The sequence below is a fragment of the Plutella xylostella genome, chromosome 21 (genome assembly GCF_932276165.1).
Source record: "Plutella xylostella chromosome 21, ilPluXylo3.1, whole genome shotgun sequence".
NCBI classification, from domain to species: domain Eukaryota; kingdom Metazoa; phylum Arthropoda; class Insecta; order Lepidoptera; family Plutellidae; genus Plutella; species Plutella xylostella.
The window spans coordinates 1,595,326-1,623,058 of NC_064001.1; the positions used below are offsets into that span (position 1 = coordinate 1,595,326).

The window sequence follows — 27,733 nt, forward strand, 5'->3', positions numbered from 1 at the left end:
ATTGTAAGAAATATTTTGACTTATTGTTTATTATTACATACGTCGATTTGCAAAAAGGAACTATAGATGGCTGATCTTGTATTGCTACCTTGCTTTGACAGTATACGAAAAGAGACAGACATAGATTTAATTATGTAATGCCGACATTTGGTTAGTTTCTTAGTGCTCGGCATTATAAGATTCAATATCATAATTAACTGCCTTGTACCACCCACTGTTGTGTATAGACTAGACACCTAGCTCCTTTAATGTACTCTGATTTTTTGGATCCTGTGCCTTACTCTATTGCTGTTCCGAAACCTAAACAATATCGTCTCATTATCTTGAATATGATTAAGTACTTAGGACCTACTTAATATTTAATGTTAACGGTATCTTTAACTTCTTCCGTATTTATTAGTATTAAAACAATTATGCCCCGAATTCTATTAAAGATAACCATCCTTAATCAGGTCGTGTGGCCGCCATAGAGAAGTGGGCAGCGGTGGCTGACATCGCCCGTTGCCTCCACAACTTCAACGGAGTCTTGCAAATCTGCGCTGCGCTCTCCAACACCTCGGTCTACCGGCTCAAGAAGACTTGGGACAAAGTTTCCAAAACGGTACATCTACAGAGATACTTGCTCTTTCATTGAGTAGGTATTCATGTGCCGCAACCTACGTGTGCAACAAGTACACCCTTTTTGCAATACTCTGTATTATGCGTTTTGTGACATAGTTTGTCTTTGTATCTCATTTAGCTGGTCATCTTCTATATGATCATATCTATACAAATACTTCTAAGTACTACCTAATGTATGTTTTTTTTTATTACAGAGCAAACAAACGATTGAAAAGATGCAGACAATTATTTCGTCAGAGTGCCGGTTCAGGATTTTGAGGGATGCTTTACACCGGTTTGTTGTTTTTCTTCTGCTTAACTGCATTATTAGTGATTTTTTATATGTATTTTGTTTGACAGTTTTTTCCCTTTCAGGTGCGACCCACCATGCATCCCATATTTGGGGATGTACCTGTCTGATCTCTCGTTCATCGAAGAGGGTACCTCTAATTACACTCCGGATGGTCTGCTCAACTTCTCCAAGATGAGAATGGCAAGTTTCTTTGTTGTAAAATAAAGCTATACTTTACTATGTAAAAAATTAAGTTGCTAAACTACTATCTTCTGTTTCCACATAGATCGCACATGTGATCCGGGAAATAAGGAATTTCCAGCAGACTCCATACAAGATTGATCACATTCCAAAGGTATGTATAAGAATATACCTATTATATGTATTATCGATAATACAATAGTTTTTAGTGTCGGTATGCCCAAATTAAGTGTGGTGATTTTTCAGCAAACTTATCAAAAGTACGTCAACGTAAATTACTTCTTTGAAATTACATTTTAGGTTGCTGCAACCAATAAATATGTTACATCTCATGCTTGATCCCAATTTCTGAGTTGATGCCATTATACCTCAAATGCTCAAAACTCTCGGAAGCCTACACACATATACATTTCCAGGTATGCGACTTCCTGCTCGACAAATCCCTAGTCATCCCAGAAGAGCGTCAATACACCCTTTCCCTCGAGATCGAGCCGCGCCAGCCGCGTACCTCCAACGCGGGGCTTCCGTGCCCGCCGCCCGCGCGCGCCTCGCCCGCCTCCTAGCGCCGGCGCCGCGCGTCCCTCGCCGCGCTCGCCCCGCTGCGCGCCGACCGCTAGACGCGCGTCACATATTGCGCCTTGTTTACTTGTGTTTTATGCGAACTTTTTTCTGTCGCTTCATTGCTCTCTGGCCTCTTTGGTGGCTGGCGGTTGATAAAAGTGCGAAGGAAAGGAAAAAGTTGTGTTGGTACTTTTTTCTGTCGCTTCCGTGGTGTGCGGCCTCTTTGTTGAGTTGTTCCTGGCCGGTGATAAGTGAAAAGGAAGAAAAAGTTGCAAGTTGTAATGGAACTTTTTGTGTCACTTCAGTGTCATCTGGCCTCTTTGCTAAGTTGGTTGCTGGCTGTTGATAAAAGTGCAAAGGAAAGAAAAACGTTCTTAAGACGCTTGGAGTTTTGGTTTGGGAGCGGTTATGATTGTGGTTGTGTAAATTTCTAAGCTAAAGAGGTCAGTTACTGGTCACAAAGGATTTCTAATGCTCCCAGGTATTACAGAAGCAGTAGGTAAATAAACGGATACGCACTTCACTGTAGTGTGCTTAGAAAATAACTCTTTGGCAACAAAGTTTGGATTAGGTTGTGGTTATGGTTTTGATTATGGACTAAAATAGTTTGTGCTAAGCTTGTACCTCAGTAAGTTTGCGGTATAGTTACTTCTAGGTTTGTGTCGTAGATATATGTCTTCTTTGCATTTATGTAGCTTAAATGTAGAGTTAGTAGTGATACAAAATGTTTATGATTATAAAACAGGAAGAAGAATAGTATAAATAGGATGAGAGCTACCGTACAATTTATTGAAAATATTGTTTTATAGAAAGGCAATAGGTATTATAAGCTTAAAGTAATGTGTTTATTTTAGCAAATGTGACGTGTGTTTAAGGTAATTAAGATCTTCTAGTGTTCAAAGTCAATCCTACGCTGGATTTCTTGTCAATTACTTTGACATATCCAGATCCATCATGATCTAAAATACTATTATAAAAAAAGAATTTTCGATATTTAACAACTCTTTGTTAACTTTTTAATTGATTTTGTTATTCTCTTGCTCTTGTTATGATACTGTTTAGTATGGATCATAAATTAATCATGGTGGATTCATAAACTACACCTTATATTTAAACATTCATCATAAAGCCATTATCAAAAACCATTCTTATGCATAAGACTGTTTCATTGTCCTCTATTGAGACGGGTATATTCTAAAAATAATCTCATAAAAGGTAAAAATATCGTTAAATAATTAAATAAAAGCGTATAATTAAATGGAGGAGTGATCAAATAGTAAAATATTTTTAATACTAAAAGTACACATTTAAAAACTAACTTATTTTACAATGCAAATAAGTACTTACATAATCTCACACTTTTAATGCACATTATTTACCTATACTTAAAAAAAACAATTCCGACTAATTATTCGGAAGAAAAAAAACTATCTTTCTACAGCTAAAATTCCTCCCCAGATTGATATCTATAATATTATTTCTAACTGTATAGGTACTTACCTAGTAATTAACTATAAAATGTTATACAAAAACATCTATTTCAGGGCTGTGTATTTGTCATGATAGGTAAAATTATTAAGTATAGTAAACAATCATAAAATATTTAAATTACTTATGTACTTAGAAGTCTTTAAGATAAATACTTAAAATTAATGGCATTCGGGTCTGGTCTGAGTATGACATGGGCTGGCAAAAAATCGTTGGATCAGTTGGGGCGATATTGATAGTTAAATAATTATAGATTAAGTTAAATAGGTTGTTGCGATGTTACTGGAGGTTGTTGCATTTTTAGAATGTAAGTCCTTAGGCACTTGTAGCTAATTTAAAATTCACACCGTGTCTATTAGATTCGTAAGTAACTGAAAATATAATTATTCTGTTGAAACTTGGGGTAACTATTCGATAAAATTATTCTTTCCTAAGTATATACATATACATTTACACTGACCAGCAAACAAATGAAATACTTATTTACATTAGGTTGTACCTACCTACCTTGAACATTGAAATTCGCAAAGCTATTTCTTGGTAAGATACGTAATGTTTTATTCTTCTATAACTATAATGAAACTTATCTAAAAGACATGGTGAGGGTAAAGATATACTTATTTATTATAAAAATCACCTTGACTGCTTTTATACAATGTTCTTATTGATCGTAATTCCTGTTACTCATTCTATGACTCGTTGTAGCATAATATAATTATTACCTATGTAACGTATAAGTATAAAGTACGATACAAAAGTATGGTATAATATTTACATCTCAATTCATAGTTCAAGTAGATAGTACAATTTCAAGATAGTATTTGTTAACAGAAAATCTGCCAAAAATACAAAAAAAATACCTATAACTAAACGTGTAACATTAGAAATATGATGAAAAATAATTATCTATAAAACGTAAAAAAAAACTTGATTGTTATTTATAAATTTATGTGCCGAACTGAATAAAAAATATACTGCATTTAAGATTTTATCGTGGGTTTATCTGTGAGTACAGTGTGCCGCGCAGATATCTGACCCTCCACGTTACTCAATATACGTTTACTTCAACATGCAGGCCATAGTGACTTTGTTTTTTCAGTACTGCAAGCAGGGCGTCTAGTAGAGTTTCATAGTTTGTCGAAAAATAAAAAAGTTTACGTTTTCTCAAGTACAAAGTGGCGCCTCTAGTGGATACTTTCATGAAACTTTTGACAAATAAAGTATGCAGATGACCCAAGTAAACCAAAACTTTTTTTCGTGTACGTCAATTGCCAAACCTGTACTAATACAGTTTTGTGAAACTGCTCTTCAAGTGCTCAATCATAAATGATAAAAATATAATTTTTAATACCGAAATCAAGTCAGGAGTAATTATATTACACATAAGTAATTATAACCATCTGTGGGGTCAGATATCTGCGTGGAAAACTAGATGTACTTACCTAATATATATCATAATTATTTACACGTACCTACATAAAATAAGATTAAAATAATATATGAGAACCTATTGTTAAAATATTTTAAATATTCCCCGTAGTGAAAGCCCACTTGTCTCTGTTAACCGCTATTTTTTCTTATTGTATTGTATATCTGTAGAAAAATAATGTTGTTGTGTCAGAAAATTGTCTGATGTAAATGTAACCTACCGTGATCTAAAGTGAGAGTAGCTGGTCTTTTCTACACCCTTTTCTATGTTATTTATTGTTAGCAAATGAGATATCTTTAAAATTATAAATAAGATAAGGTTACATGAAAATATTCTAAAGTTATAACTACATATTTAGGTTAAGATAAAATTGCAACTCTTATGAAAGCCGTGCAAAAAAATTATCACTTACAACCCGGAACAGTAGATCTTAAATGTTAGTCTATTATTATGTAAGTATTAGATTAATTAATGTAAGTACAAAGAAAACTGATTCCCATCACTCACACGATTCTTTACTTAATTTAGTTGGTAAATGTTGTCTTCCTACTTGACTTTCCCTTGTTATTGACGTGTAATTAAGTCTTATAAATAATTGGACTTATGTTCCACATTTATGTACCTACTACGATTAATCTTTGACTTATCACAAATCTCTTATGAAACTGATCGAGTTTAAACTACTGTCTACCTCTTACTTCACTCAAATGTTATACTAAGCTCAGTAGGCAAGCAGTGTTGTCGGCAAATTTAGCTCAAACTTATTGCTACTGAAACAAGGTAAACCTACTAATATTAGGAAAAATCTTACAGGGTTATAATTTAAAAAGGTAGGTGTTCTATCTATCCACACGCCTGCCCCTATCTATCTATTTAATTTTTCGTATATTAAGGTACATAACTCTTATACTTAATTTTTAGTCAGTACTTATAAAGTATAATATTATTATGTAAGTATTTTTAGATTATTTGGATTACATGTTTACCTACATAAGATGAGAAGGTAGCTAATTTAAATCACACTTGTGAAACTCAACTATAATACATATTTTTTTCATATCAATGTTATAGTCATTAATATTTTTAAAGTAGTGTATTAAAAAATTTATTAGGTTTAAATTGTAAAAAAAAATAATACTTACATGAAGTTAGTAAAATTGAATCGTTAAGACGGTTGTATTTTTTCTATTCTTAATAAGTAATAATTCAAATTGCTTAATGTACGGTCGCCTGCGCTAAAAGTATACAGGCGGAATTTTTAAAATAGCGTACTCAAGCTCACATGCTGCTCAAGCACATCCACATAAACACCACTACTACACACATCACACACAACACGTCCCCGGATTTATAACAGATGTAGCTGGTCGGTTCTACCTTTTTTGGCATAAGATTTTTTTGCCTAATTTCGTATTGCATAGTAACATTTGGTCAAAGTCTCGTTACGCCGAAAATCGTATGGCATAAATCTCGTTTAGTAAAAAGTGATTTCGCATAACATTGTTTAGCCTAATAATGGTATGGCCAAATCTTGAATAGCCTAATAATGCTATGGCATAGGGCATAGGTTTATACAAAGTAATAATATTCGTTTGGCTTTAACTTTGACGGAGCGTCTCCCTTCCCTACATAGCGCAAACTGGTGCCTTGTATTGTTTCCGCTGTTTGGAAAACGCTCCGCTCCTTGATGAAGTTCCTCTTTGATGAACATGTGCACCTAACACGCTCCTCCTCGCTTTGCTCGTCGTCGCACCTATTTTTAGGTTTCGATCTCATGGGGTTTGTAATAATTATATTGGTCGTTAACTTTCGATTTTTTGATCATACAATATCGTGATTTTCGGGATGTAGGAGAAAAATACCACAATTTGTACATTTACTACATACTTAATATATCATTTATTAAGATAACATTAGGAGAAACAAGATTATACATAGGTATAGACGAACATAAATTTGAGCAAACGAAACTTAGGTGTTTAAAGATTGCGCCTAAAGAGTTTTAGACGAAACGAGCCTTATGCCACATAAGTCTTGGCAAAGTGATGGTTCGGCCAAAAAAGTTTAGACCATACGAGTTATGCGAAATGAGTTTTGGTCAATAAAGATTATGCCAGATGAGCGGAACCCGTAGCTGGTCCCTTCATCATCAGAGGCGCGAGCATAGGATTCGAAACCTCCGTTTACGTTGCGTATCGTCAACTGTCACTGTCAAAATGTAAGGCAAAGTTAGTTCCAAAAGTGACATTTGTTTTTTTCCATATGTTAGGTGGAATTTCACCAAACGCTAAACGTATTTAGTAGCCTGTCATACGTCTGTCAGTTAGTACAAAATGTATTTAAAATTTGATTAAAATACGTTTAGCGTTTGGTAAAAGTGTCCCTTCGTGTAGATTCGAAAATAGTATCGAATCCGGTGTTCGCTGCACAGGGATCGTTATTTTAAAAACTCCGCCTGTATACTTTTAGGCGCAGGCGACCGTACCTATTTACATAATAATTGAATATAGATCACACGGTTTTGCATTGAGTTCCTGTTTTCTCTAATTGCTCATTTTCTATTTCCACCGCCTAGTGCAGATTTATCCTAAGATTAAATTATGAATAACTGTATCGATTCGAAATACAAATAGGTACATATTATTATAATATAATGATACCTAAACAAGCTCTATAATAGTCTGAAACTGAAAAATCTGACTGTTTAAAAGCCCACAGAGTAGATGGTCAGTTTTATATGGCTAGAACTAGACTCGTTAATGGTGCTAAAGATTTAAGGATTTTCAGTGTTTTCACGGTTATTTTGCTAAATATACCTTGTTAATAATGTACACTGTACAGTCATCGTGTTTAACAGGGGACTCTTCAGGGGTACATTTTTGTACCTTGACTATCTTGTCGAAGTATAAATTCAGAAAGGTACAAAATATGCTCAAGACTCAAGTCTCATGATTGTAATTACCCTGTCGCTGAGTTCCAGAAGGGAACTTTACGCTATATTGCTGATTAATATACTTACTTAATTCGAATTTTATTTATGAAATCGTAACTATAAAAAATCGATGATCTATGTACGAGTAGAAGCCTACTGTCTTTTACTCCCAAAAGCTTATCCGATCTTCTACAAGTCTCACGCAACACATATCACATCGATAATATTAACATTATTATATTTATATTGTATGCCGCACATATCTCAATCATTAACAGTGGTTATAATTATCTCAATGTTATAAGTTGTAACTTCAGAGAGCCGATCGATGTACTAAGAAACTCAACTCACTATATTAATATTAATAACTCAACTCACTAAACTCATTGGGAACGTTGATTGCTGAGAATACCTAAGTACAACGTTGTAGATATTTATACAGGATGTCCCCGGAAGTATGGATCAAACGTGGGTGACTTAATGGCCTTTCTGAAGGGCTAGCACGGGGCCCATTTAAGACGTGACAAAAGTTCTCCGTCGCGCTCGCTCTTGAGGCTGCGCGATGTGAGTGAGCACGATGCAAAACTTATGTCACGTCTGAAATGCGCCCCTTTCTACTAGCCCTGAATAACTTTTATTTTATGACTTTTGAGAATTTGAGAAAATATAATGTGGGAATGTATTATAGGTTCTACAACCTACTCGTCATGTTAAAGTTGATGTGAAAGAATCCCTGTTTGGTTCATATTTTGTGGGCATTCTGTTTTTTATATGAAATGCTTGATGTTATAGTTTTGTTAAGATAAGACCGATGTATTTCCTGTACAATTAAGGGCTCGATATGACTTGTATCCCTGACCCCATGTTCCTTGAATGTTACCTTGTTGTTGTTACCAATCTTTATTGTTATACTCTTCACAATAAACGTTGTCTAATACTTGTCTAAATTTTATGATATCGTCGTTTTATTTTGCTCCGCTAAAGATCCCTTTCCACACGGCAATAGTTTACCAAGATATTGTTGTTAGGGTGTCCCCACACGATCGGCAATCTGTGTAGGGGGGAAATAGAACGTAGGTACTGAAAACAGCCTTACTGAAGAATGAAAAATCTTCCCGATTATCTGCCCTACAAAAAGTCGTGAGTCCGCTAAGATAAAAGGTTTTTAATATTAATTATTTTATTATGTATAGGTCAGATTAAAATCCAGGTCATAAGTAGTACAATTTTATTTGTTTATAAAAAATCAGTAAATGCGAATTTACAATCAAGTAAAAGAGGTAGTCGTTAGTAGGTACCTGTACTGTACCGTTCAGCTACTGAATCTTATGTACTAATTACCAGGGCATTGAATTAAATTAATATGTATGTAAGTACAATATTTTACACAGTGTAAGGGTAAGAGAGAATAAAATAAATTATTAAAAATTTGAGGTTTTTTTAAAGCACCATCGGCAGTTATGTAAAGTTACATTGTACTAATAACATTTTCTGCATCTTCAGTTACCCAAAATAGGTAGGTATGATGAGGCTTTCACTTTCATTCATTACAAAAATTATAGAAATACAAATTTTTTTTTGTAAGTGGGTGATAGACGTAAGTTCGCCGTACACTTGTCCAAAATTAATAATGCACATGCAGATCTTCACACCCGAATCATTAAATCGTAGGAGCCTTAAAAAAACACTTGCATTTTGCACCTTGTTCGAAAGAAATAGGAGTCAATATCATGTGTCACATAATCGAAAAAAACCGATCTGTCAAAGATTTCTATGCGCATTATCAATTTTGGAGCACTGTACCTACTTGTGCCTCGACGACCTTTTTCACTAGTTTGTCACGTTAAATTCGCGTACTTCACGAAAAACAAGTACGTCGAGCGGAGGGTCTACAATAGTACAGGTTTGATTGTTTGGCGAAAACTATAAGTTTACATTTTCTCGCGTACTAAGTGGTGCCTCTAGCGGAAACTATCAATAAACTCATGATGTATGCAGATGACAGGATAAAACGTGAACTTTTTTAGTTTTCAAATATAGCAAATCCCGTACTAGAGGCTCTGTAAGTAAGTACGTGTACCAATACGTGTACTCACTCGTTCGAGTCGTTCGTCGATCTCCCACTTTACCGTTTCTTACAATACAATGCAGCGCCTCTAGCGGTAACTACCATGAAACTAAGTACAGAGGATAACTACGTCTATGGTAAAACAATATGAAAATGGCCAACAGACTCATACTCCTTTTGCAACGGCTATTTACATGTTGTTTTCTTTTGCTCTAAGTTTTATCGAGATATAGGGGGCTGATCTGCTGAGGCTAGACCGCGCCACCACTGCAGCTGATAGCCGTGGCGTTGTATTCAACGTACCTACCTTGTATTATTTACTCATACACATTATCTACATACTCATAGAACTTAAAATGTCAAACAGTATGATTTGCAGATTAGTTCCCGATTTTGCCGTTACACTTCAGTGGTGGCGCGCACTCTTCTGACAACAAACTGACACCTTTTTCAGACAGAGACAGCACCATTCTCCCTCTCGCTCCCCTCCTTCTCCTCCTCTTCCTCCTTCAGCAGCGGGCCCGACCCACACAGGCGCACGTCACGTGTGTACGGGATCACGCCCACACACAGACCGGAGACCACGAGCCATATGCCGCCCATGTAGAAGGAGTAGTCCCAGATGCCTGTCATGTCGTAGAGGAGGCCTGGAAGATGAATGGAGGTGGTTAGATGTGTTATGGACTTTTTGTAGATAAGTACTTTTGTATGTAATTTATTTTACGGATTCGGAGGTTATGGGCTGATGACGACGATTAGGAAAGTACTTACCAGATTATTGGGGCATGAAAATGTATACTCTAAGTCTTTCTGTAAGAAATTAATAGTAGGTTCATCGATGAATCTTAATTATAATAATAATGCAAACACCATGAAGATTGTCGATAAGGAATGTCTTACAGAATTCCATTACAAAACTGCCCATAATGATGACCAATGTGTTTACTGTTTAGGTCCGTATAAAAAATAATGTCTAAGGTAAAATAAACTATCCATGAGTGCATCAGTTTCAAGCCACAGACAGCCAATAATCGTCCCAGGGGGCTAAACTAATGGAATATTTTGCGCTCTAACTTACCAGCTAACGGAGGTCCCCCCAGATGCCCAATCCCCTGACTCAACAAGATCAGCCCGTAGGCCACAGTGAACTTATCAATCGGCATCAACTCCATAAGAATGGTCGGAGTATATGAGTAGGAGCTGGCGAAGGAGAGGCCAAAGACGGCAGAGATGACGGTCAGGGCCCAGTAGTTGGTGATGAAGAGAGGGTAGACGGCGACAGACAGGCCACAGATGATGAGGCAGACCGCGTAGGTCTTGGTCACGTTGATCCAGGGCTGGTCGCCTGCCCAGCCGAGGACTACCTGGAAGAGAGAGGTTGTATTTTTATAACATAAGCAAATACGTTTACGGAATGTGTGTTTTATGTGTTGCATACAGTGTTATGTCAGCCACTGTGTTGTAAGATACGCAGGCATGACTGCGTCATCATCATCAGCCTATAGCAGTCCACTGCTGGACGTAGGCCTCTTCCAAAGCACGCCACTGGATGCGATCTATAGCTTGCCGCATCCAATCATAACCAGCCACCTTTCGCAAGTCGTCACCCCATCTAACGGAAGGGCGTACCACACTACGTATGCCTAGTCACGGTCTCCATGACTAGGCAAACGTAGTGTGTGACTAGGCGTATGATTAGCTAAAAGGAGTTTTAATCTTTCCTTTAGTTTTTTGTATGCTTCTTGTTGTTTGAACACGGTTAACTAATTAACTAACTACCTACATAAATTAAGTTATTTATAGATAGATAGATAGATAAATTATTTATTTACTTAACACAACACATACACAGGTTACACAGCAAGATTTTTAACATAAAGTTTAAGATTACATAAACACAAAACACTATTAAAAGACATGCAGATAGAAAAGCAACATGTGTATTTATCATGTTAGCAAAAGGGTTCTGACTCAGCATAATACTATGATTATAATTAAATAATCACAGCGCTGGTATTCTGCCAGGACCAATTTTAGTGAGTGGGAGTGGAGCCTCAACTAAACATAAATATGTGTGTAGTAAATATGTAAAAGTGTGTTGTGGTACGTTATAATTATATTTATACTAAAATAAAATAGATATTCATATATTATGTTATGAATGTATGTATATAATAATATGTAACAATAAATTGTGTTAAATGATTATGGGTGTATGCTATGTAGTATGTGTAAACGAATATATTGTGATGTGAGTTTAAGTGATATGTGTGAAAATGATAGCAAGTGATGTGGTAGTTAATTTGCTGGGTGACACCTAGAAAAAGTATATGGCGAAGAGAATGCTAGAACGTAAGCTACGCAGCCTGCTTTTGTACAGCTAGCAAGTAAAGTCGGAAGCGCAGTTTAAAAGTGTGTTTATTGATAAGATCTCTGATGGGAGGGGGTATATTGTTCCAGCATTTGGTCGCCATATACTTGAAACAGCCTCGAAATTTTGTTGTACGGTAAGGGGGAGTTAACAAAGGTGCTGTACACCGACGCAGCGAGTTGCGCCAGGAAAGCTCAGTGAAGAGGTACGCTGGTTTATGCGTTTTTACGACACCAAACAGTAGAACGGAAAGATGTAACTTCATTCTGGCCTCAATCTTCAAGATCCCTGCTTTATTTATGAAAGGTGTTACGTGTGTTCTAGGTGGTACAGTGAGACAGTAACGTATACAGGCATTTTGTACCCGTTGCAACATTTTGTAGGTTTTTTGTAGTAAACACGGTCCATATACACCGATGCAATAATTTAATTTTGATAAAATTAACGTCTCGCACAACTTATGTCTCATGTTGACATTAAGAAACTGTCTTATATTGTATAAGACCTTGAGCCTGTAAAAACAGTTACGAACTAGCTCCGCCACATGTGTTTCAAAACGCAGTTCCTCGTCCATGATGAGACCTAGGTTCCTAGCTTCAGACACCCTCGCGATGGGTTCTCCATGGATATGTATACTAGGTCTTTGGCTTCCTATTAACTTAATATGTTGTTTAGACCCGAGTATCATATATTTGGATTTGTTAGGGTTGAGCAACAGGCAGTTTCTTGTGGCCCATTCAGAAATCCTATGTAGATCCTCATTTAGCAGCGCTACTCCTAACTGTACATCATTATTGGATACATGCGTGTATATTTGCAGATCGTCAGCATATAAATGAAATTTGCAATTTTTTATTGATTTTATTATATCAGACGAATATATTATAAAAAGAAGTGGACCTAAAATTGATCCTTGTGGCACCCCTCGTTCGACCTTGTAAGGTCTAGAGATGTAGGAGGATCCGTCAGATCTTTTTAAGCGAACCTGCTGAGTCCTATCCTGAAAATAGCTTTCGAACCAGCGAACAGCCTGTGCGTCAAAACCGTAAAAAACCAATTTTGCCAGCATAAGTGGAATATTGATGCAGTCAAAGGCCCTGGAGAAGTCGAGTAGGACCAGTAGAGTGCCCTTTCCGCCATCCTGTGAGCATATAATATTGTTCACTACATCAAGAAGAGCAGTGTTCGTGCTATGGCCCCTCCTGAAGCCAGACTGATAGGACGGCAGGACGTCATTTGCCTCACAATATGTTGATACCTGGTTATACACCACCCTCTCCAGAACCTTCGACAGACATGGCAGGATACTGATTGGCCGTAGTTCAGTTACGTCTGCTGGATCACTATTCTTTGGTATGGGGTCCACAGTTGCGATCTTCCATACGTGCGGAAACCTGGAGCTCTGGATAGATTTATTAATTATATGTGTAATGGCCTTAAGAGAATGAGGAAGTGTCTGAATAATTAAATCCATGTTAATAGCGTCGATACCCTCGGCGTTCGTCTTTATGGACATAATAGCTTTTGCTATAGTGGCTTCGTCAACAGTATTAAGAGTGAAACAAGAGCTATTGTGACGCAAAGTTTGGTAGGATAAAATGTCAGTGGGGGATACTATATTTGATCCTGGAATCTTATTAAAGTGGTCACCAATATCGTGCGGGTCGCTAAACTGCTCAGGAAGTTCTCTTGAATTTTTAAAATTGGGTAGAACAGATTGTTTGAGAGATCTCCATAATTTTTTTGAGTCTTCAAATTTATTAATATTTTGTTCGAAGTAAGCTTTTTTTTCATTAAATAAAGATACGTTTGCGAGATGTTTTAATTCTTTGTATTGTGATTTTATTGCGTCAGATTTGGTTATGCTATATTTTTTGTGTGTCTCGTCCCTTAATTTCATTATGTACTTAACATTACTTGTGAGCCATGGTTTAGGCTTGTCACGAACAGTAACGGTTTTAATGGGAGCATGTTTGTCAAAAAGAGTTACTAATAAATTATTAAATGTCATAACCATATCATTCACACAATCAATATTAATAATACAATTCCAGTCAATTTGTTCTAGGTCATTATTAAATTCGTCAATATTCATAGACTTTAATGGTCTGTACGTCAGGTTTCTAGGCGGGGGTCGTTCTTTTTTTATATTTAGTACTACAGACACAATGGCATGAGCCCCAAGCGAAGGAATGTAGGTAACATCGGCGAGTGAAACCTGTGCGTCAGTACATACAATGTCTATGAGTGTTTCACTGTCCCTTGTAAAGTGCGTGGGTTCGGTTACGTAGTTCTTAAGATTTACGCATTGCAAAAACTGCTGCAACAGTTTGGCTGAGCTATTTTGACTGTGAAGTAGGTCAATGTTGAAATCACCTAGCAGTATTAATTTATCGTAACCAGAGAATGAGGTGATTGACTCAGTAAGTGTATCCAGGAAAACATCAACAGCCACCCATTGTGGACGATACGCGGTGCCCACAATCAATTTAGTTCCGTTGACATTAATGGATAGCCACATTTGTTCTATATGCGCTGTTGCTGGACAGCATGGATGAGGGTAGACTCGCGCGGTGAGCCCGCGCCTGATGTAGAAGCCCACACCACCGCCGCGCTCACGGCGACAAGCCGGCGGCCGCGGCAGGTGCCTCAGTCTGTACCCAGCCGGCGCCGGCGCGCGCGCGTCCTGGCCGGATTGAAGCCAAGTTTCGTTAATTGCTATTATATCGGGCATAATACTATCCATAGCCATTAAAAACTCGTCATGTTTTGTTCCGAGTGACCCAGCATTATACAAACTAATTTTAATACGTTTAAGTTTAATCATTTCTAAATAATAAGATTGCAAAATAGACTACATAAAGTGTACGCGTACTTAGAGTTCTGTATATATATTCGTTGAAGAGTAAGGTGAATCGATATGAGTGAATAAGACGACAGTGTGTGGTATCAATATATGTATACATGTGTAAATTGTAGTTGAAGTATTGTGATTGTGACAAGTGTAACATAGTAACGTTATGATAAAAAACCCTTTTGCTAACATGAAAACCATTTAACTCGGTACATTCAGCACGAACAAACAGAATTTCAGACATTACTAATAACAATATTATGGAGCTTCGTGCGAGGAAACCAGAACAGTGTACATTGAAACATAAAGATAATACGATCACAGTGAAAATAAGATGTATCAAAACATAAATCAATAAGGAATCAATTGCGTGTGGTTGATGTTCGAAATATCGACTCCAGGTCAGCATCAGATCGGAGCAGATGTTTAGGCGAAGTGTCGTTTTGTCGAGCAAAGATTCGACCCTCTCGTGTCCAGATGAAGCGCCACCTGTGTGTGCGGCCTAGCTCCCGAGCCTTTCCAAAGAGTGAACGGTTCACTTTAGTAAGCCTCTCGTTGACGTGGAAGGGTTTGGGGGTATGAGAAGGCAGCCCCATGTCCGCAGTAGTGAGACCACGACGAACGCGGGCGTTCTCCACCAGCTGGTCCCGTAGGGCGCGGCGTGCCAGGCGCACGACCAGCGGCCGCGGGCGGGACGCCGGGGCGCCCTCGCCGGGCGGCGGGCGCCGCGCTCCCACGCGCGCCGCGCTCACCACGTCGCGCTCCTCCAGCACCATGCCCAGCTTGGCACCGATAGCCATCACCAGGTGACCGGTCGACTCCTTCTCGAACTCAGGTAGGCCAGTGATCTCCACATCATTAAGAAGAGAGCTTTGATCTCGCTCATTCAGTTCCGTTTTCAGGTCGTTAATGGTGCTATGCAATTCATTGACGACTGGAGAGATCGGCGGCTGTTGCTTCAACTGCTGTAGTTCAGTCCGCAGTTGTTGATTTTCGGATTCGACAGCCGATAATCGGTTAGCTAACATGAGCATCTCCTTCTTAATCTCATCCTTAAATTCTACAATACGCCCCATTATACTATCAATTTTGGTCTCTAGAAGGCTTGAGAAACGGTCGTAGGTAATGGAGTCGTCCGCCCTTATTGTTGTGGTGGTCTCCGCAGGCTCATCCTGCGACATATCGGCATCAAACGTAAGCTTGCCCACCGGTGTGTTGTCGTTACGCCTACCCCTACTACGGTCGCTTACGAAGGTGCACTCATAGCATTGAGTAGATTTTGCAAGCTTTGTAGCATTTTTATTAAAATCTTCCCGTGTGATATTAAGGCAGGCATAATGATAGGAGCGCTTACAGCGCAGGCAGTTCAGTTTTTCGTCTGGAATTATGGCTTTGTTGCAACTCCTACAGTTCATTTTGGCTCGTGTGATAAGCAAAGCAAGTAAAGCAACAGCAGGTAGCGAACAGCGAATAAACACTCAGCGTTGTAGGCAGTGAGTCGGGCGCAGCGCAGTGTCGAGTGCCGACGCGGTGGGTGACTCACGATAAGCGCAGAGGGTTGAGCGCGGCCGAACAGCGCCGAGGATGAACGAGGGCCTCCGAACCCGACGGGGCGATGACCGCTAGGGCAAGTTCACTGAGATTTAGCCGTTAGACACTCGGCGCTAGACTTTACAACTGCTATATCTTTGGAACCACTGAGCTTATTTTGATTACACTATCAACATCACTTAGGTCACAGTAATACGGACAGAATAATATAACTTTCAACAGTGTACTTGAACTTTTAACTGTACTTTGGAATTAATATGAACGGAGCTACGGCAAAACGATACGATGTGCAGCGAAGCTACACTCACACTATTTCAAAACCGAACGCTAAACTTACAATGCCAATGCTGCTAGCGACGCCAATAATACTGATCATGGTGGGTCCCCCCTCCACGCCCCTGGCCACCATGAAGGAGTTGAGGAAGAAGTACGGGATGATGAACCAGACGGACAGGATCAGCGAGGAGATGTTGAACATCAGGAAGTGGAACTCGGCGAACATGCGGAAGTCGAACATCTTCTTGAACGTCTCGCTGCTGCGCTGCCAGCAGTTCTGGAATAGGTAAAGTTTATGTTTCAAATTAGAGTTCAACTTAATTTTACTGGTAAAGAATATATTTTGTAATTGCATGAGAATGTTCTGAAATAAGTAGCCATACTTCCTGCTTACTTCTTAAGTATGCATGATGCATGCTTTCATTATTATTTTCATGGTTTTACCTGCTACCGTAAAAAATAAGTGGTTATAATATTTCCTACTGTAGCTATTGTTGTAGGTACCTAACTAACTAAAACTCATTTGAATAATTACATGTGCTAGTAATGAACTAATGACTAATACATAAACTGAATACTTAATACATACTAACCATTACGTCATCGGAAACAGTACTGAGGGACCAAGTGCTGTTCTTGTAAATGTTAGGCAACGACGCCGCTCTCAGCTTGTACCTAGGGATCGTCAACATGGCGCCTCTATGCATTATTGTGTTCTTGTACAGCGGCATATCACGAAGGTAATGGTGGTCAGTGGAGATCTGCCTCGATAACCAGTCTCTCTGCTGTGGTGTCCGCGCTTTCGGCTTCACTGCTGAAGTTTTTATATCATTCGTTGAAGCTGTTACGGGATTTGGTGGATCACTTCCAGCATACACACTTTCTTTAGATAACTTCTCAGATTTTTCTAATGCTTTCTTTGTGTTTTCTAAATCTGATGACTTCTTGTGCTTCTTCACTTTGATGTCTAGTAATGTAGCTGGTTCTTTAGAAGCTGGTTTGGCTTTGATGTTTTCATCAGATCGTCTTCGTGTCAGTTCTGGATAGTTCTTTATAATAATGTTGTAAAGATGCTTGTTAGACATGAGATTTTCGATCACTTCTGTCGGTACCTAGAAAGTATTAAAAAAAAAATTAGTACCTTCACAAACTTTTCAACAAGAAAAATAAGTAAGTAAGTCAGTAGTTTTATTTAATTTTAAGAGTTATAGGCTTACTTTTATTTCCACACCATAAAGGTTGACTGGAAGAAATCGCGTTTAGGCGATAAGTCCGCCTTTGTATATATATACTTGTATTGTTCTTTCTTGTACTTGTTAACTTTTACTTTAAACTGTGTAATTTGTGTATACATACAATAAAGTGTTTAAATAAAATAAAAATAATAAGTATTTATGTATTTACCTCTTCTTTATTTTGTACGAAGGTAGGCAGATGAATTGTAGATTGCATTTTTTTGCAAGATTGTTCGGCATTCATTTGTGTAGTGGCTTCCAATTCTTTAGCTTCAGCTATCGACGACGCCAACGTAGCTAGAATATACTCAGGGTTTTTCCCACTTTTCAGTAAAGTTTGTAGTTCCTCTATACTCGCGTACATGGATTCTCCAGCTAGTGATCTTGACGCCATAGACCCAGCGCTTGAAGATCTCCTAGACGATCTTCGGGATCGCCATTTTCTCAATCTTCTCTCCCTCTTTTGTTTAATTATAAGCCAATCAGGATTCCTCATCAACGCTCCACATACACACAAATTCAGCAAAGTGCAAGCTAAAAACACTACAGTATTTCTCCAATCATACATCTCGAGCAAATAGTGGGTCAACGGAGAATACACAAGAGTCCCAAATCCAATGCCACATGAAGCTAGAGAGACGGCTAAATTTCTCCTCTTGTCAAACCAAAATGCCACGGAGACTACTGCCGTGACATACAATATGCCCATTGCTAATCCGCTCATTAATCCAAAGGTCAAACATAACATTTCAACCGAATTACTAATTGAAGCTAGAAGGAATCCTATCGTGGAAATAACACCAGCTATCATAGTCATAGCTCTGCAGCCGTATCTGTCTACAAGCGCACTCATCACTGGCCCAGCTAACAGAGGGGTGGCTATAAATAAACTTCCTATTAGGGACGTCTTCGACTGTGTCGTTTCAAAGTATGAAGTGAATTCTTCGTGCAGTAGTCCAAATGAGAATGCCAGGCCGTCCGCGCAGGCGGCCACTAGAAACCCTGATGCTACGACTACCCACCCCCACCCACCATCAGGGATGGGAGGTAGTTTCTCATCGTCTGAATCATCTGAACATATACTATCATCATCATCGAGTCCTTCGAATTTCACTTTCCACAACTCTTCATCCTTTTCCTTATTATCGTAAGATACGATTATATCGTCGGCAGGTTTCTCATTTGATTTCAGTGAGTTGATTTTGTTTAGGTCCTTAACACTATTGTTCAAGTGATTATTTACATTTTCACTGATGTGATTTGTGTTTTCGTTTCCATTTGAAGCCATTTTTGTTAAAATTTATCCTCAACATAATCTGAAACAAATAAATGGGCCATTATTTTATTTTAGGTACAATTGTCGGTCCCCTACAAAGAAACATTTTTTAAAAATTAAATAATGAAATTCAGGAATATAGCTACCGTCTGTAGCAATTAAATAAGACACCGGTCACAGAAAATATAATGAATTTATGTAAAATACTTTATTTATTTACAAATTACGGTAACTCTGTTGTTGTTTTTGGTAACGCAATTGTTTTTCATACAAAAATTGTCTGTCCCTCGGAGCGAGTCATATGAAACAAGCACAACGTGTGTAAAAAATTATAATGGAAACAATTTTTTTGAATATTATAACGAATATGTCATTATTTAAACTTTACTTCACGGTAATAATCATGATTTTATATGAACATATTATGGGACAATTAATATTCCTGGCCGAGTCCCCAAGCCTAAGCAAAAATACACCTACACTAGGTTACCCTAGGAAATTCAATCATAAATAAACTTTTTTTCACTTTCTTACACCTAAGATCATTTGAATGGCTGTGTATTTGTATCGGAGTGCAGGAAGGAGAGCGGGACGGATAAAATGACCAAGTCTTTCGGGTGAGAGTCCTGGAGAGAAGCGCGTGTATTTATTGTGACGCCACTGAGTTACCGGCGACATACGGTGAGTTTTATAGATATTTATTATTTTATTTCATGCAATATATGTAATAATTAGTAACAATTATGAGGGCATTTTGATATCCCATGTATGTGTATTCATTTAAGTACTAACTTCAAATAGGTTATTGTTTTACAACTGCGTTACCGCTACACTTCGTTACTTTTTCAGTAACGCAGTTGTAGCTATAGTAACTCAGGGGTTTTTCTTATAGTTTTCAGGTATCTGTTACTCAATTTATAGTACAAATATAACATTTGAGCGTATTATATTGTTACAGTATAACATTTCAGACTCAATGGCGTAAACAGCGACTGAAAAACAACGGCTTTATAGGCAAAAAAAATTAGAAATATTTCTTAGTATTAAGTTGTTATATTTTCAGCGATTTTAATGTTTGTTATTAAACAAATAGTTCTGTTAATTTTAGTTTGATAGTTTTTTTCACATTACGATTACTTTTAATTGAATAAAGTATAAAGATTGTGATTGAGATACCACTGTGTTACCAATTAACCACAGCGTTATCTATTTGTCCCTCGTTTCCTGAGAGTATTCACAAACATTTTAGCTACTCTATATTAGAAAGAATGTAAAACTAAATATAATAATTATAATTCACCTTATTTAGAGCTATTTCTAAAACTTTGAGCAAAAAATTATGATTATTTTGTCCTTTTTTCGAAAAGTATTGCATTAAAACTTATTGATTGGTAACGCAGTGGGAAACTTTATTATAGAATGAATAACAAAACTGAGAATATTTTGTAATTTAAACTGTTAGATTAATGTTTTTTTTCTTACTTTTTATCTGATATATGTTTACGAACCAAAATATATGTTCCTATCAATAAAACATAATTTTGTATGAAAGTAACGCAGTAGTATTTTTTTCTCATCGTTCCTCGATTAAACGTCAATAACTTTAAGAAATAGCAAAAAACATCGCTGCAAATGTATTTAATGAATAATATAAATGTTAATTAACATAAATAAATATTGAAAGGTTAATTAATAATAAGCTTATTTTTGAAAAAAATATCTGTAAAAGTATGCCCAATTGTACCCAAAATAAAATAATGGCCCAAATACTAATAAATGTGGTGCATTGTAGTGAGTGTATTATTAAAAGTATGGTAAGTATACCATGTATGTATAGGTACCTATACACTTTTGTACCTTGTCAAACTATCAATGTTTGAATGAATGAAAAGGCGTTAGAGTGCGTCGATGCCATTTTTGGAAATGGATTTTTTATGATAACTATTGATAATGATTATGATTATAATTAAAGATACTTAATAATGTTACCCATATCAAATCATTAATTAATGACCAATAGCACCTATGACGTATCTTTCCCAGAATATTAGTATCTAACTAGGTACCCACTACCCAGTACCCACCTATATAAATTAAAATGTTTTAATCGACGTAAAATTTTACAATGGTTTGTCGGGTAGTGGTTAAAGTGAGGTAAATGTTGACCACGAACAAAAAACCGACCCTTATTCAAAATATAAGAAACTGGACTTTTAATCTGTCTGTGGCATTGAGTATAGGGTACGACCATGGAAGTAATATGACCACATCATGGGTACGACCGTGTCTGCGTTGTTCTATGGCCTATGGTATAAGATAAGCAAAGCGGAAGTACGGTAAACAAAAGCGCTAATCAGCTATTAAGATTTAATTTTGTAAATTGTAAAATAAAAATGAAACTCTAATAAAATAGCTAATTCATATAGTGAAACATTGCAATAGCCTTTATGGGATATTTATGTACTTACTTAAAATAGTCCGTACCAACTCATTCATGAATTATAAGTTGGTATGTCGGTACCTAATAGGAGGTATGTCGGTACCTAGAACCTACCTAATTATACTTATCTCCTAAATTAATATACTAGATTTAGATAACTACATTTTCACCTAATTGCGTTTACATTGCGACAAACTTATCTGTTCTGGTGAAAGCGTACTAAACTGATGCATATCTCATTAGTTACTTATTATTAATGAATTATTTAGTGTTATAATATGAGATGGGTTTAAAGCAAGCCATTGGGTTAAGTACTTACTTAAAACTTAGGACCACAAGAACGAATTACGTCTATAGGCAAACTTTGGCTCTGAAAGAATGTATAAATTTTAGACATTTACGTGAGCTCTCACCGGAACAGATAAGTTTGCGGCACTGTATCTATTAGGTTGACTGTACCGTTTGTACCTCCTACCTGCACAATAACCGGCCAACATTCCTCAGCACTTCGGTACAGTTTGAACTTTTGTGTGTGAATGATAAGATCAATGACCTAGGTAATAGTTTGTTTTTGGTTTTTGCTGAAAATAGTAGGTTAATGTTGATAAGCTTAGATAGGTATATAGATAAGAATATTATTAACTATTAGATAAGGTAAGTGCAGTAGAATACCTACCAAGTACTTTCTTCCTATAATAGATGTGGCCGCGAACGTAGCCTTAATAAAAAAATATCCCGTGGGCATTCCGACAAAAAATTGTAGGTATAAGTATGTATAGTCAGCCTATCCTATGTGTAAATTAAGCGTGTCAGATTTGTACATAAAAAATATCCAAACAAACATTCGCATTTACAATATTAGTAGAACAATAAGATAATAAAATGAATGTAGGGTCAGCTGCATAAGTAGCTATATGTACACTTTTGTTCCTTGTCATACTAGTAGCTACATAACAAACTGACAATATTTGAATAGGCAGTTTGTGACTTACAAGGAACAAAAATGAACAACTACTTATGCAGCTGACTGTAAGTACCCCCTTCAATAACTATAGTACTTTACAAATACCTAGGTACTTATCTATATACTTACTCACCAAAAAGTAACTATTCCCACCTAACACCAACGTAGATAACATAATTATATTTTGTATCGCCGGAATTAGTACCCAGAACAATGAGACAAACAGTCTTAAGTTTTGCTGATCGTAACTAACTAACTACCTCACTTTACATAAAGGAGAAGTACATACCTACCTATATTAAACCATTGAACTATAAATAAATTAAAAACCTACCTAGTTACTGTATAAATTTAAAAGTTATGGCTTCATTTTCTGTCTTAGCAACCGCAACTATAATAATAAAGTCCTTATTTATGTCTACTCTACACCACTGATGTATGCACCTAACTACTAATCAAAATAGTTTACACTAACAATTTGTGCCTAAACTCCCCCATCAACAGATGAAACATCAAGCCCAAGTTAGTTATAAACCGGCTAAAAATAGATAAAACGCATGACTACTAACCTTAAAATAAAGCCATGCGCTTTAGAACAGTGCTCCAAACTGCTAGTCAAACAGTATTATTTACGTTATCACACACACTATTATCACATGAGAGAACGATTAGTTGAACACACACTATACACTGTGATGACACGTCATTTCGGTAGCACTATAGCAAATATACTGACACGAAAATGAACTGTGCTGTGACGTCACTGACTAAAGGCCGATTACACCATCTTTGTAATGATCTGCTTTAGGACTGCTTATGTTAGTCATAAGTCATGCCATGTTCGTCTGTACTTTAATAGTTTCCTGAAACATAACGTCATCTCTGTAATTTTTGTACAGGTAACTACAGTAGTAGGTAGATTCAGTTCTGTGATATGATAACTAATTGCAATGACTGTGTAGTCTATACGTCTGTTTTGGTAATCCATTCTGCAATCAAAAATAAGTTTCCTATTCTATTAGATAGAACATAACATTACCTAGGTAACTATTCATAGATTGGAACATAATTATAACTAGTTAACTACTCAACTATTAATATTGTCGTAGTATCTAAAACTGAAGCTAAATTCCCTTCAGCAAACATCTATGTAGTTAACTAGCTAGAATTATAACTATAATAATATGTGATTAATTATTAAGCCCAAAGGATATTATAAATGTAACGACAATGCGGCATCTAAATCAGTGTTGTGTACAATTTAATAAACAAGCTTACACAATAGAGTTAATCATGTTTAACTTTTTGTGTACAAACTGGCCCTAAACTAAACGATTGACTGGCGGGCTGAGCAATCAATCTGTCGCCAGCTTTAATGATTTAGGGATATGTATGGAAATGGGTAAACCATTCGTATGACGCATGAGTATAAAATCATCGCTTTTCATAATGATTATGAAAGCCACGAATAATTTATTAAAACACTCCCATTAAGGTAAGTAGTGAACATAATGTGACATGTAAGAGATCATTCTTAGCGATAAGGCCGCCTACTGTAGCTTCATTGTTCCATAACATAACATAAGTATAAGTACCTATATAGGAAAGTATACCTTTCATACATTTATTTATGTTGATGTTCAGTGTACTATTGTTTGGGGGGTACACTACATAAATCCGAATTACTTTTTTACGAATATGAAAAAAACGATTTTTAAAATTACGAATTTCATAATTTCGAATAATTCACAATCTCGAATTTTAAGTTTCCGAATAACGAAAATCACGAATAGTTAATAAACGAAATTTCAAACAACATATTTATTAAAATGACGAAAGTCAATTTTCCGAATATTATTATTTCGATGTTTTAAAAGTACGACTTTTTATTATATCGAATTGTTAAAATTACGAATCCCGAAGTTTTAATATTCCGAAAATACAAATTCCCGAATGTTTCTTAGTTAACGAGAAATAGTTATTAAGAATAGTGTGTTTTATCAACAGCATAATCCGTATACAATTTAACAATATTTTTTAAGCTATATTATTTGAGACGCACCGCTCCGCTTCGCTGCGCTCCGCTTTGTTTTCGATATCTATGTGCACCTAACACGCTCCTCCTCGCTTTGCTCGTCGTCGCACCTATCTTTACATTTAGGTCCTAAGGTTTTTAAGGTTAAACACCGTAAAAATCCGAGCAATTTTATTGCTTTGTTGTGTTACTTAACAACAAATACTACAAATAGTGTTCTATTTACAATTTTTTTACTCTATATTTGAAACGCTCCGCTCCGCTTCGCTGCGCTCCGCTTTGTTTTTCAATATCTATGTGCACCTAACACGCTCCTCCTCGCTTTGCTCGTCGTCGCACCTATCTTTAGGTTTAGGTCCTAAGGTTTTTAAGGTTAAACATCATAAAATTCCGAGCAATAGTTTTGCTCTATATTTGAAACGCTCCACTCCGCTTCGCTGCGCTCCGCTTTGTTTTCGATATCTATGTGCACCTAACACGCTCCTCCTCGCTTTGCTCGTCGTCGCACCTATCTTTAGATTTAGGTCCTAAGGTTTTTAAGGTTAAACACCGTAAAAATCCGAGCAATTTTATTGCTTTGTTGTGTTACTTAACAACAAATACTATAAATAGTTTTCTATTTACAATATTTTAACTCTATGTTTGAAACGCTCCGCTCCGCTTCGCTGCGCTCCGCTTTGCTGCGCTCCGCTTTGTTTTTCGATATCTATGTGCACCTAACACGCTCCTCCTCGCTTTGCTCGCCGTCGCACCTATCTTTAGGTTTTGGGTCTAAGGTTTTTAAGACGTTTATGGTTTTTTTGTCAAAATCACGAATTATCACATTTTCGATCGGGATTTGAATTTTTCGTGATTATAATAAATCGGTATTTTATTTTTCGTAAGCTTAAGTAATCGTATTTTTTAACGTTCGTGTATTTGACAATCGTAATAACAAATCTTCGTGATTATAATATTCGAAATTATAATTTACGTGATTTTTAGAATTCGGCATTTAAAAAAATCGGTATTGCAATATTTCGTAAATTACATATTCGGTGTTTTCAAATTCGGAAAAAAGTTTTTCGGAATATTTGGGTGTTCCCATTGTTTGGGTGCCTGCTGTGGTCTAGTGGTAGAAGCCTGCTTCACCCGAGGTCCCGGGTTTGATCCCCGGGTGGGACCATCAATATGTACAAAAATAAAATAATGATGTCGAATGCATCGTCGGGTGATAAGTATGTAAAGAATCCATCCAAAGGTTGTCTGGTAGAGATTGATATAAGCAATAAGGACGACTCTTAGTACTGTTTTATTTTTAAGTTTTGTTTTTTGTAATTTTTGTTCTTGGTGCAAATAAAGTGTATTGTATTGTATTATAAAGAAATCGATCCTGAGCATTGACTTATTTGGTCCTGAGCCCTCTCTCCAGTCGTGTTAATTCGTTACATTGCATTGGGTTCTACGGTTTTACCGAATTTCAACCACGGAGTACATTATTTTTACAAAACATTTCCATATTCAAAAGAGAAGCATTAAATTATCCTGAGCCCAGTATGGTGTTCACAGACTATAGAAGTAAACGAGTCCATAATCTTCGACAACCTTTGACGAAGTGAAGTTAGTTTTTGTAAGTACTTTTTGACAAAATTTACTTTGAAGAAAGTAAACATTTCAAAGAACATGAGCTATAAAACTAAATAACCATGTGTTTCAAAGTGATGCTTGAGTTGTACCGGAACATGTTCCAATTCTTCGTCCACCAGTGTCTGTGGTCTTACTCGTTCCTCAGTTTCCACTGCGGCGGAGCTCTGCGGGCGGTGGTCATCCTGTGTATGCTGGCTGCAGTATTCTTGGCCACCTTTATAGCTGCTCTGTTCCTGGTCATCTGCTGGATGGGCTTCGCTCAGATCCGCATACCGTTCACGAACAAGACCGTGCTTTGTGAAGGTATCTTCGTCATCATAATCAGCTAACAAACTTCTATTTGTAACCTATACATAGCGAATGCATAGTTTCGTGAAGAGCACCAGAATACTCTGGTATTAGCCTTCTTCATCCAAACAGTAAACTGTTTACAGTCTCTAGCTGACTAAACGCTGACTGAACGTAACGCTACGTTTACCAACAGCGTTAGCTAGGTACTGACTTACATACTTTAGTTAGGTTTATTAGGTCAGTTGTTTTTGCAGACCACTGCAGTTACATGTTTAAAATCTCTTTCTAATTTCGAAGGTAACGAACTCCCTGAATCCATATCCAACGCAATAAAATGGAGCAGTGACTCCTACAACCAAACATACAAGTGGGCCCATGAACAATCGAACAGAACCGTCCACACCACAACTGGTACTTTCAAGCGGATCTTCTACGCTGCATATAACATTATAGGCAGCGTTGTTTACTTTGTCTACTCAGTATTCAAGAAGATTTTCAACGTAACTAAAGATACGGTAGCGTTATCCTATGAAACAGCGTCTCGGGTTTATGGCGCTGTTAAAACTGAACTGGTAAAAGGTAAAAATGTTACAGTGATTGCTGTAACGACAGCAACGTAACTGGGCAGTTATGGATTTGTTGAATAAAGTTTTTGGTGTTAGTGAGATCTTGTTGTTTACTTTTCGTGTTTCATATCTTTTGAAGGTATTTAGTTACTTACGTACTGATGTTATCATCCATTTGCCACCACCATGAATCATGGCTATCCGTCCCACCCATTTTTTGTCTGGAGGGTGGAACTTGTAAGCTACTCTTAATCTCATGATTGGTGATTCAGAGCTCTCAGAGTGTGGTGTGTGTGGAAGCCAGAGCGAACCAAAGGGTTCGATTAACATCCCACTAGGTGTTCGTTAGGATCCACCATCCCTCCTATTAGCAACATGAGGCCATCATAGATAAATCGTGTACCCATAGGTAATCAATCTAAAGAATCTACGCAGGTAGTAAGTACGGTCAGGTGCAGAAAAACCTGACCCCCTCATAGTAACAATGTATCTGAGGGGGGTCAGGTTTCTCTGCACCTTACTGTACCTACACGAGTATCAGAATAATAACGGCCCCAAATTTATTAAGAATAGTGCATTGACATTGACACCATCCTTACATTACATCACAGATTATCCTTCCAAGGACCAACATTCATGAACATTCTTTTCACAACAACATGAGAACAACTAAATAA

At 37.0% G+C, this 27,733-nt stretch overlaps 3 protein-coding genes across 3 annotated transcripts in view; 2 read left to right on the plus strand and 1 right to left on the minus strand.

Annotated features, from left to right (window-relative positions):
• LOC105381066 (ras-specific guanine nucleotide-releasing factor 1) overlaps positions 1 to 1,722 on the plus strand; it is a 51,918-nt gene extending 50,196 nt beyond the window's left edge. Inside the window, exons 30-34 of the mRNA XM_048628574.1 lie at positions 453 to 601; positions 816 to 895; positions 976 to 1,093; positions 1,179 to 1,247; positions 1,510 to 1,722. Of these exons, the coding sequence (XP_048484531.1) occupies positions 453 to 601; positions 816 to 895; positions 976 to 1,093; positions 1,179 to 1,247; positions 1,510 to 1,656 (563 nt within the window). The 3' untranslated portion in view covers positions 1,657 to 1,722. The remainder of the gene's footprint in view (positions 1 to 452; positions 602 to 815; positions 896 to 975; positions 1,094 to 1,178; positions 1,248 to 1,509) is intronic.
• A 7,870-nt stretch (positions 1,723 to 9,592) lies between these two features.
• Positions 9,593 to 23,273, minus strand: LOC119691103 (monocarboxylate transporter 14). Its single transcript, XM_011550675.3, has 6 exons — positions 23,108 to 23,273; positions 18,028 to 19,174; positions 17,217 to 17,735; positions 16,685 to 16,900; positions 10,650 to 10,935; positions 9,593 to 10,218 (listed from the first exon to the last, which is right to left on the minus strand). Exons 2-6 carry the CDS (start codon positions 19,144 to 19,146, stop codon positions 10,022 to 10,024), a joined length of 2,337 nt encoding a protein of 778 aa, XP_011548977.3. The 5' UTR covers positions 19,147 to 19,174; positions 23,108 to 23,273; the 3' UTR covers positions 9,593 to 10,021.
• Positions 23,274 to 26,157: 2,884 nt separating this feature from the next.
• LOC105381034 lies at positions 26,158 to 27,157 on the plus strand. The gene is made up of 2 exons (XM_011550674.3): positions 26,158 to 26,502; positions 26,788 to 27,157. Exons 1-2 carry the CDS (start codon positions 26,259 to 26,261, stop codon positions 27,108 to 27,110), a joined length of 567 nt encoding a protein of 188 aa, XP_011548976.3. The 5' UTR covers positions 26,158 to 26,258; the 3' UTR covers positions 27,111 to 27,157.
• The last annotated feature ends 576 nt before the right edge of the window (positions 27,158 to 27,733 follow it).

Coding starts and splice junctions, on each gene's coding strand:
- LOC119691103 (XM_011550675.3), bottom strand. CDS start 19,146: ATGGCTTCAAATGGAAACGAAAACACAAATCACATCAGTGAAAATGTA. Junction 17,736..18,027: donor TCGTACAAAATAAAGAAGAG/GTAAATACATAA, acceptor AATACTTTCTAG/GTACCGACAGAAGTGATCGA. Junction 10,936..16,684: donor TCGCTAGCAGCATTGGCATT/GTAAGTTTAGCG, acceptor TCTCTCTTCCAG/GTAGTCCTCGGCTGGGCAGG.
- LOC105381034 (XM_011550674.3), top strand. CDS start 26,259: ATGTGTTTCAAAGTGATGCTTGAGTTGTACCGGAACATGTTCCAATTC. Junction 26,503..26,787: donor CAAGACCGTGCTTTGTGAAG/GTATCTTCGTCA, acceptor CTAATTTCGAAG/GTAACGAACTCCCTGAATCC.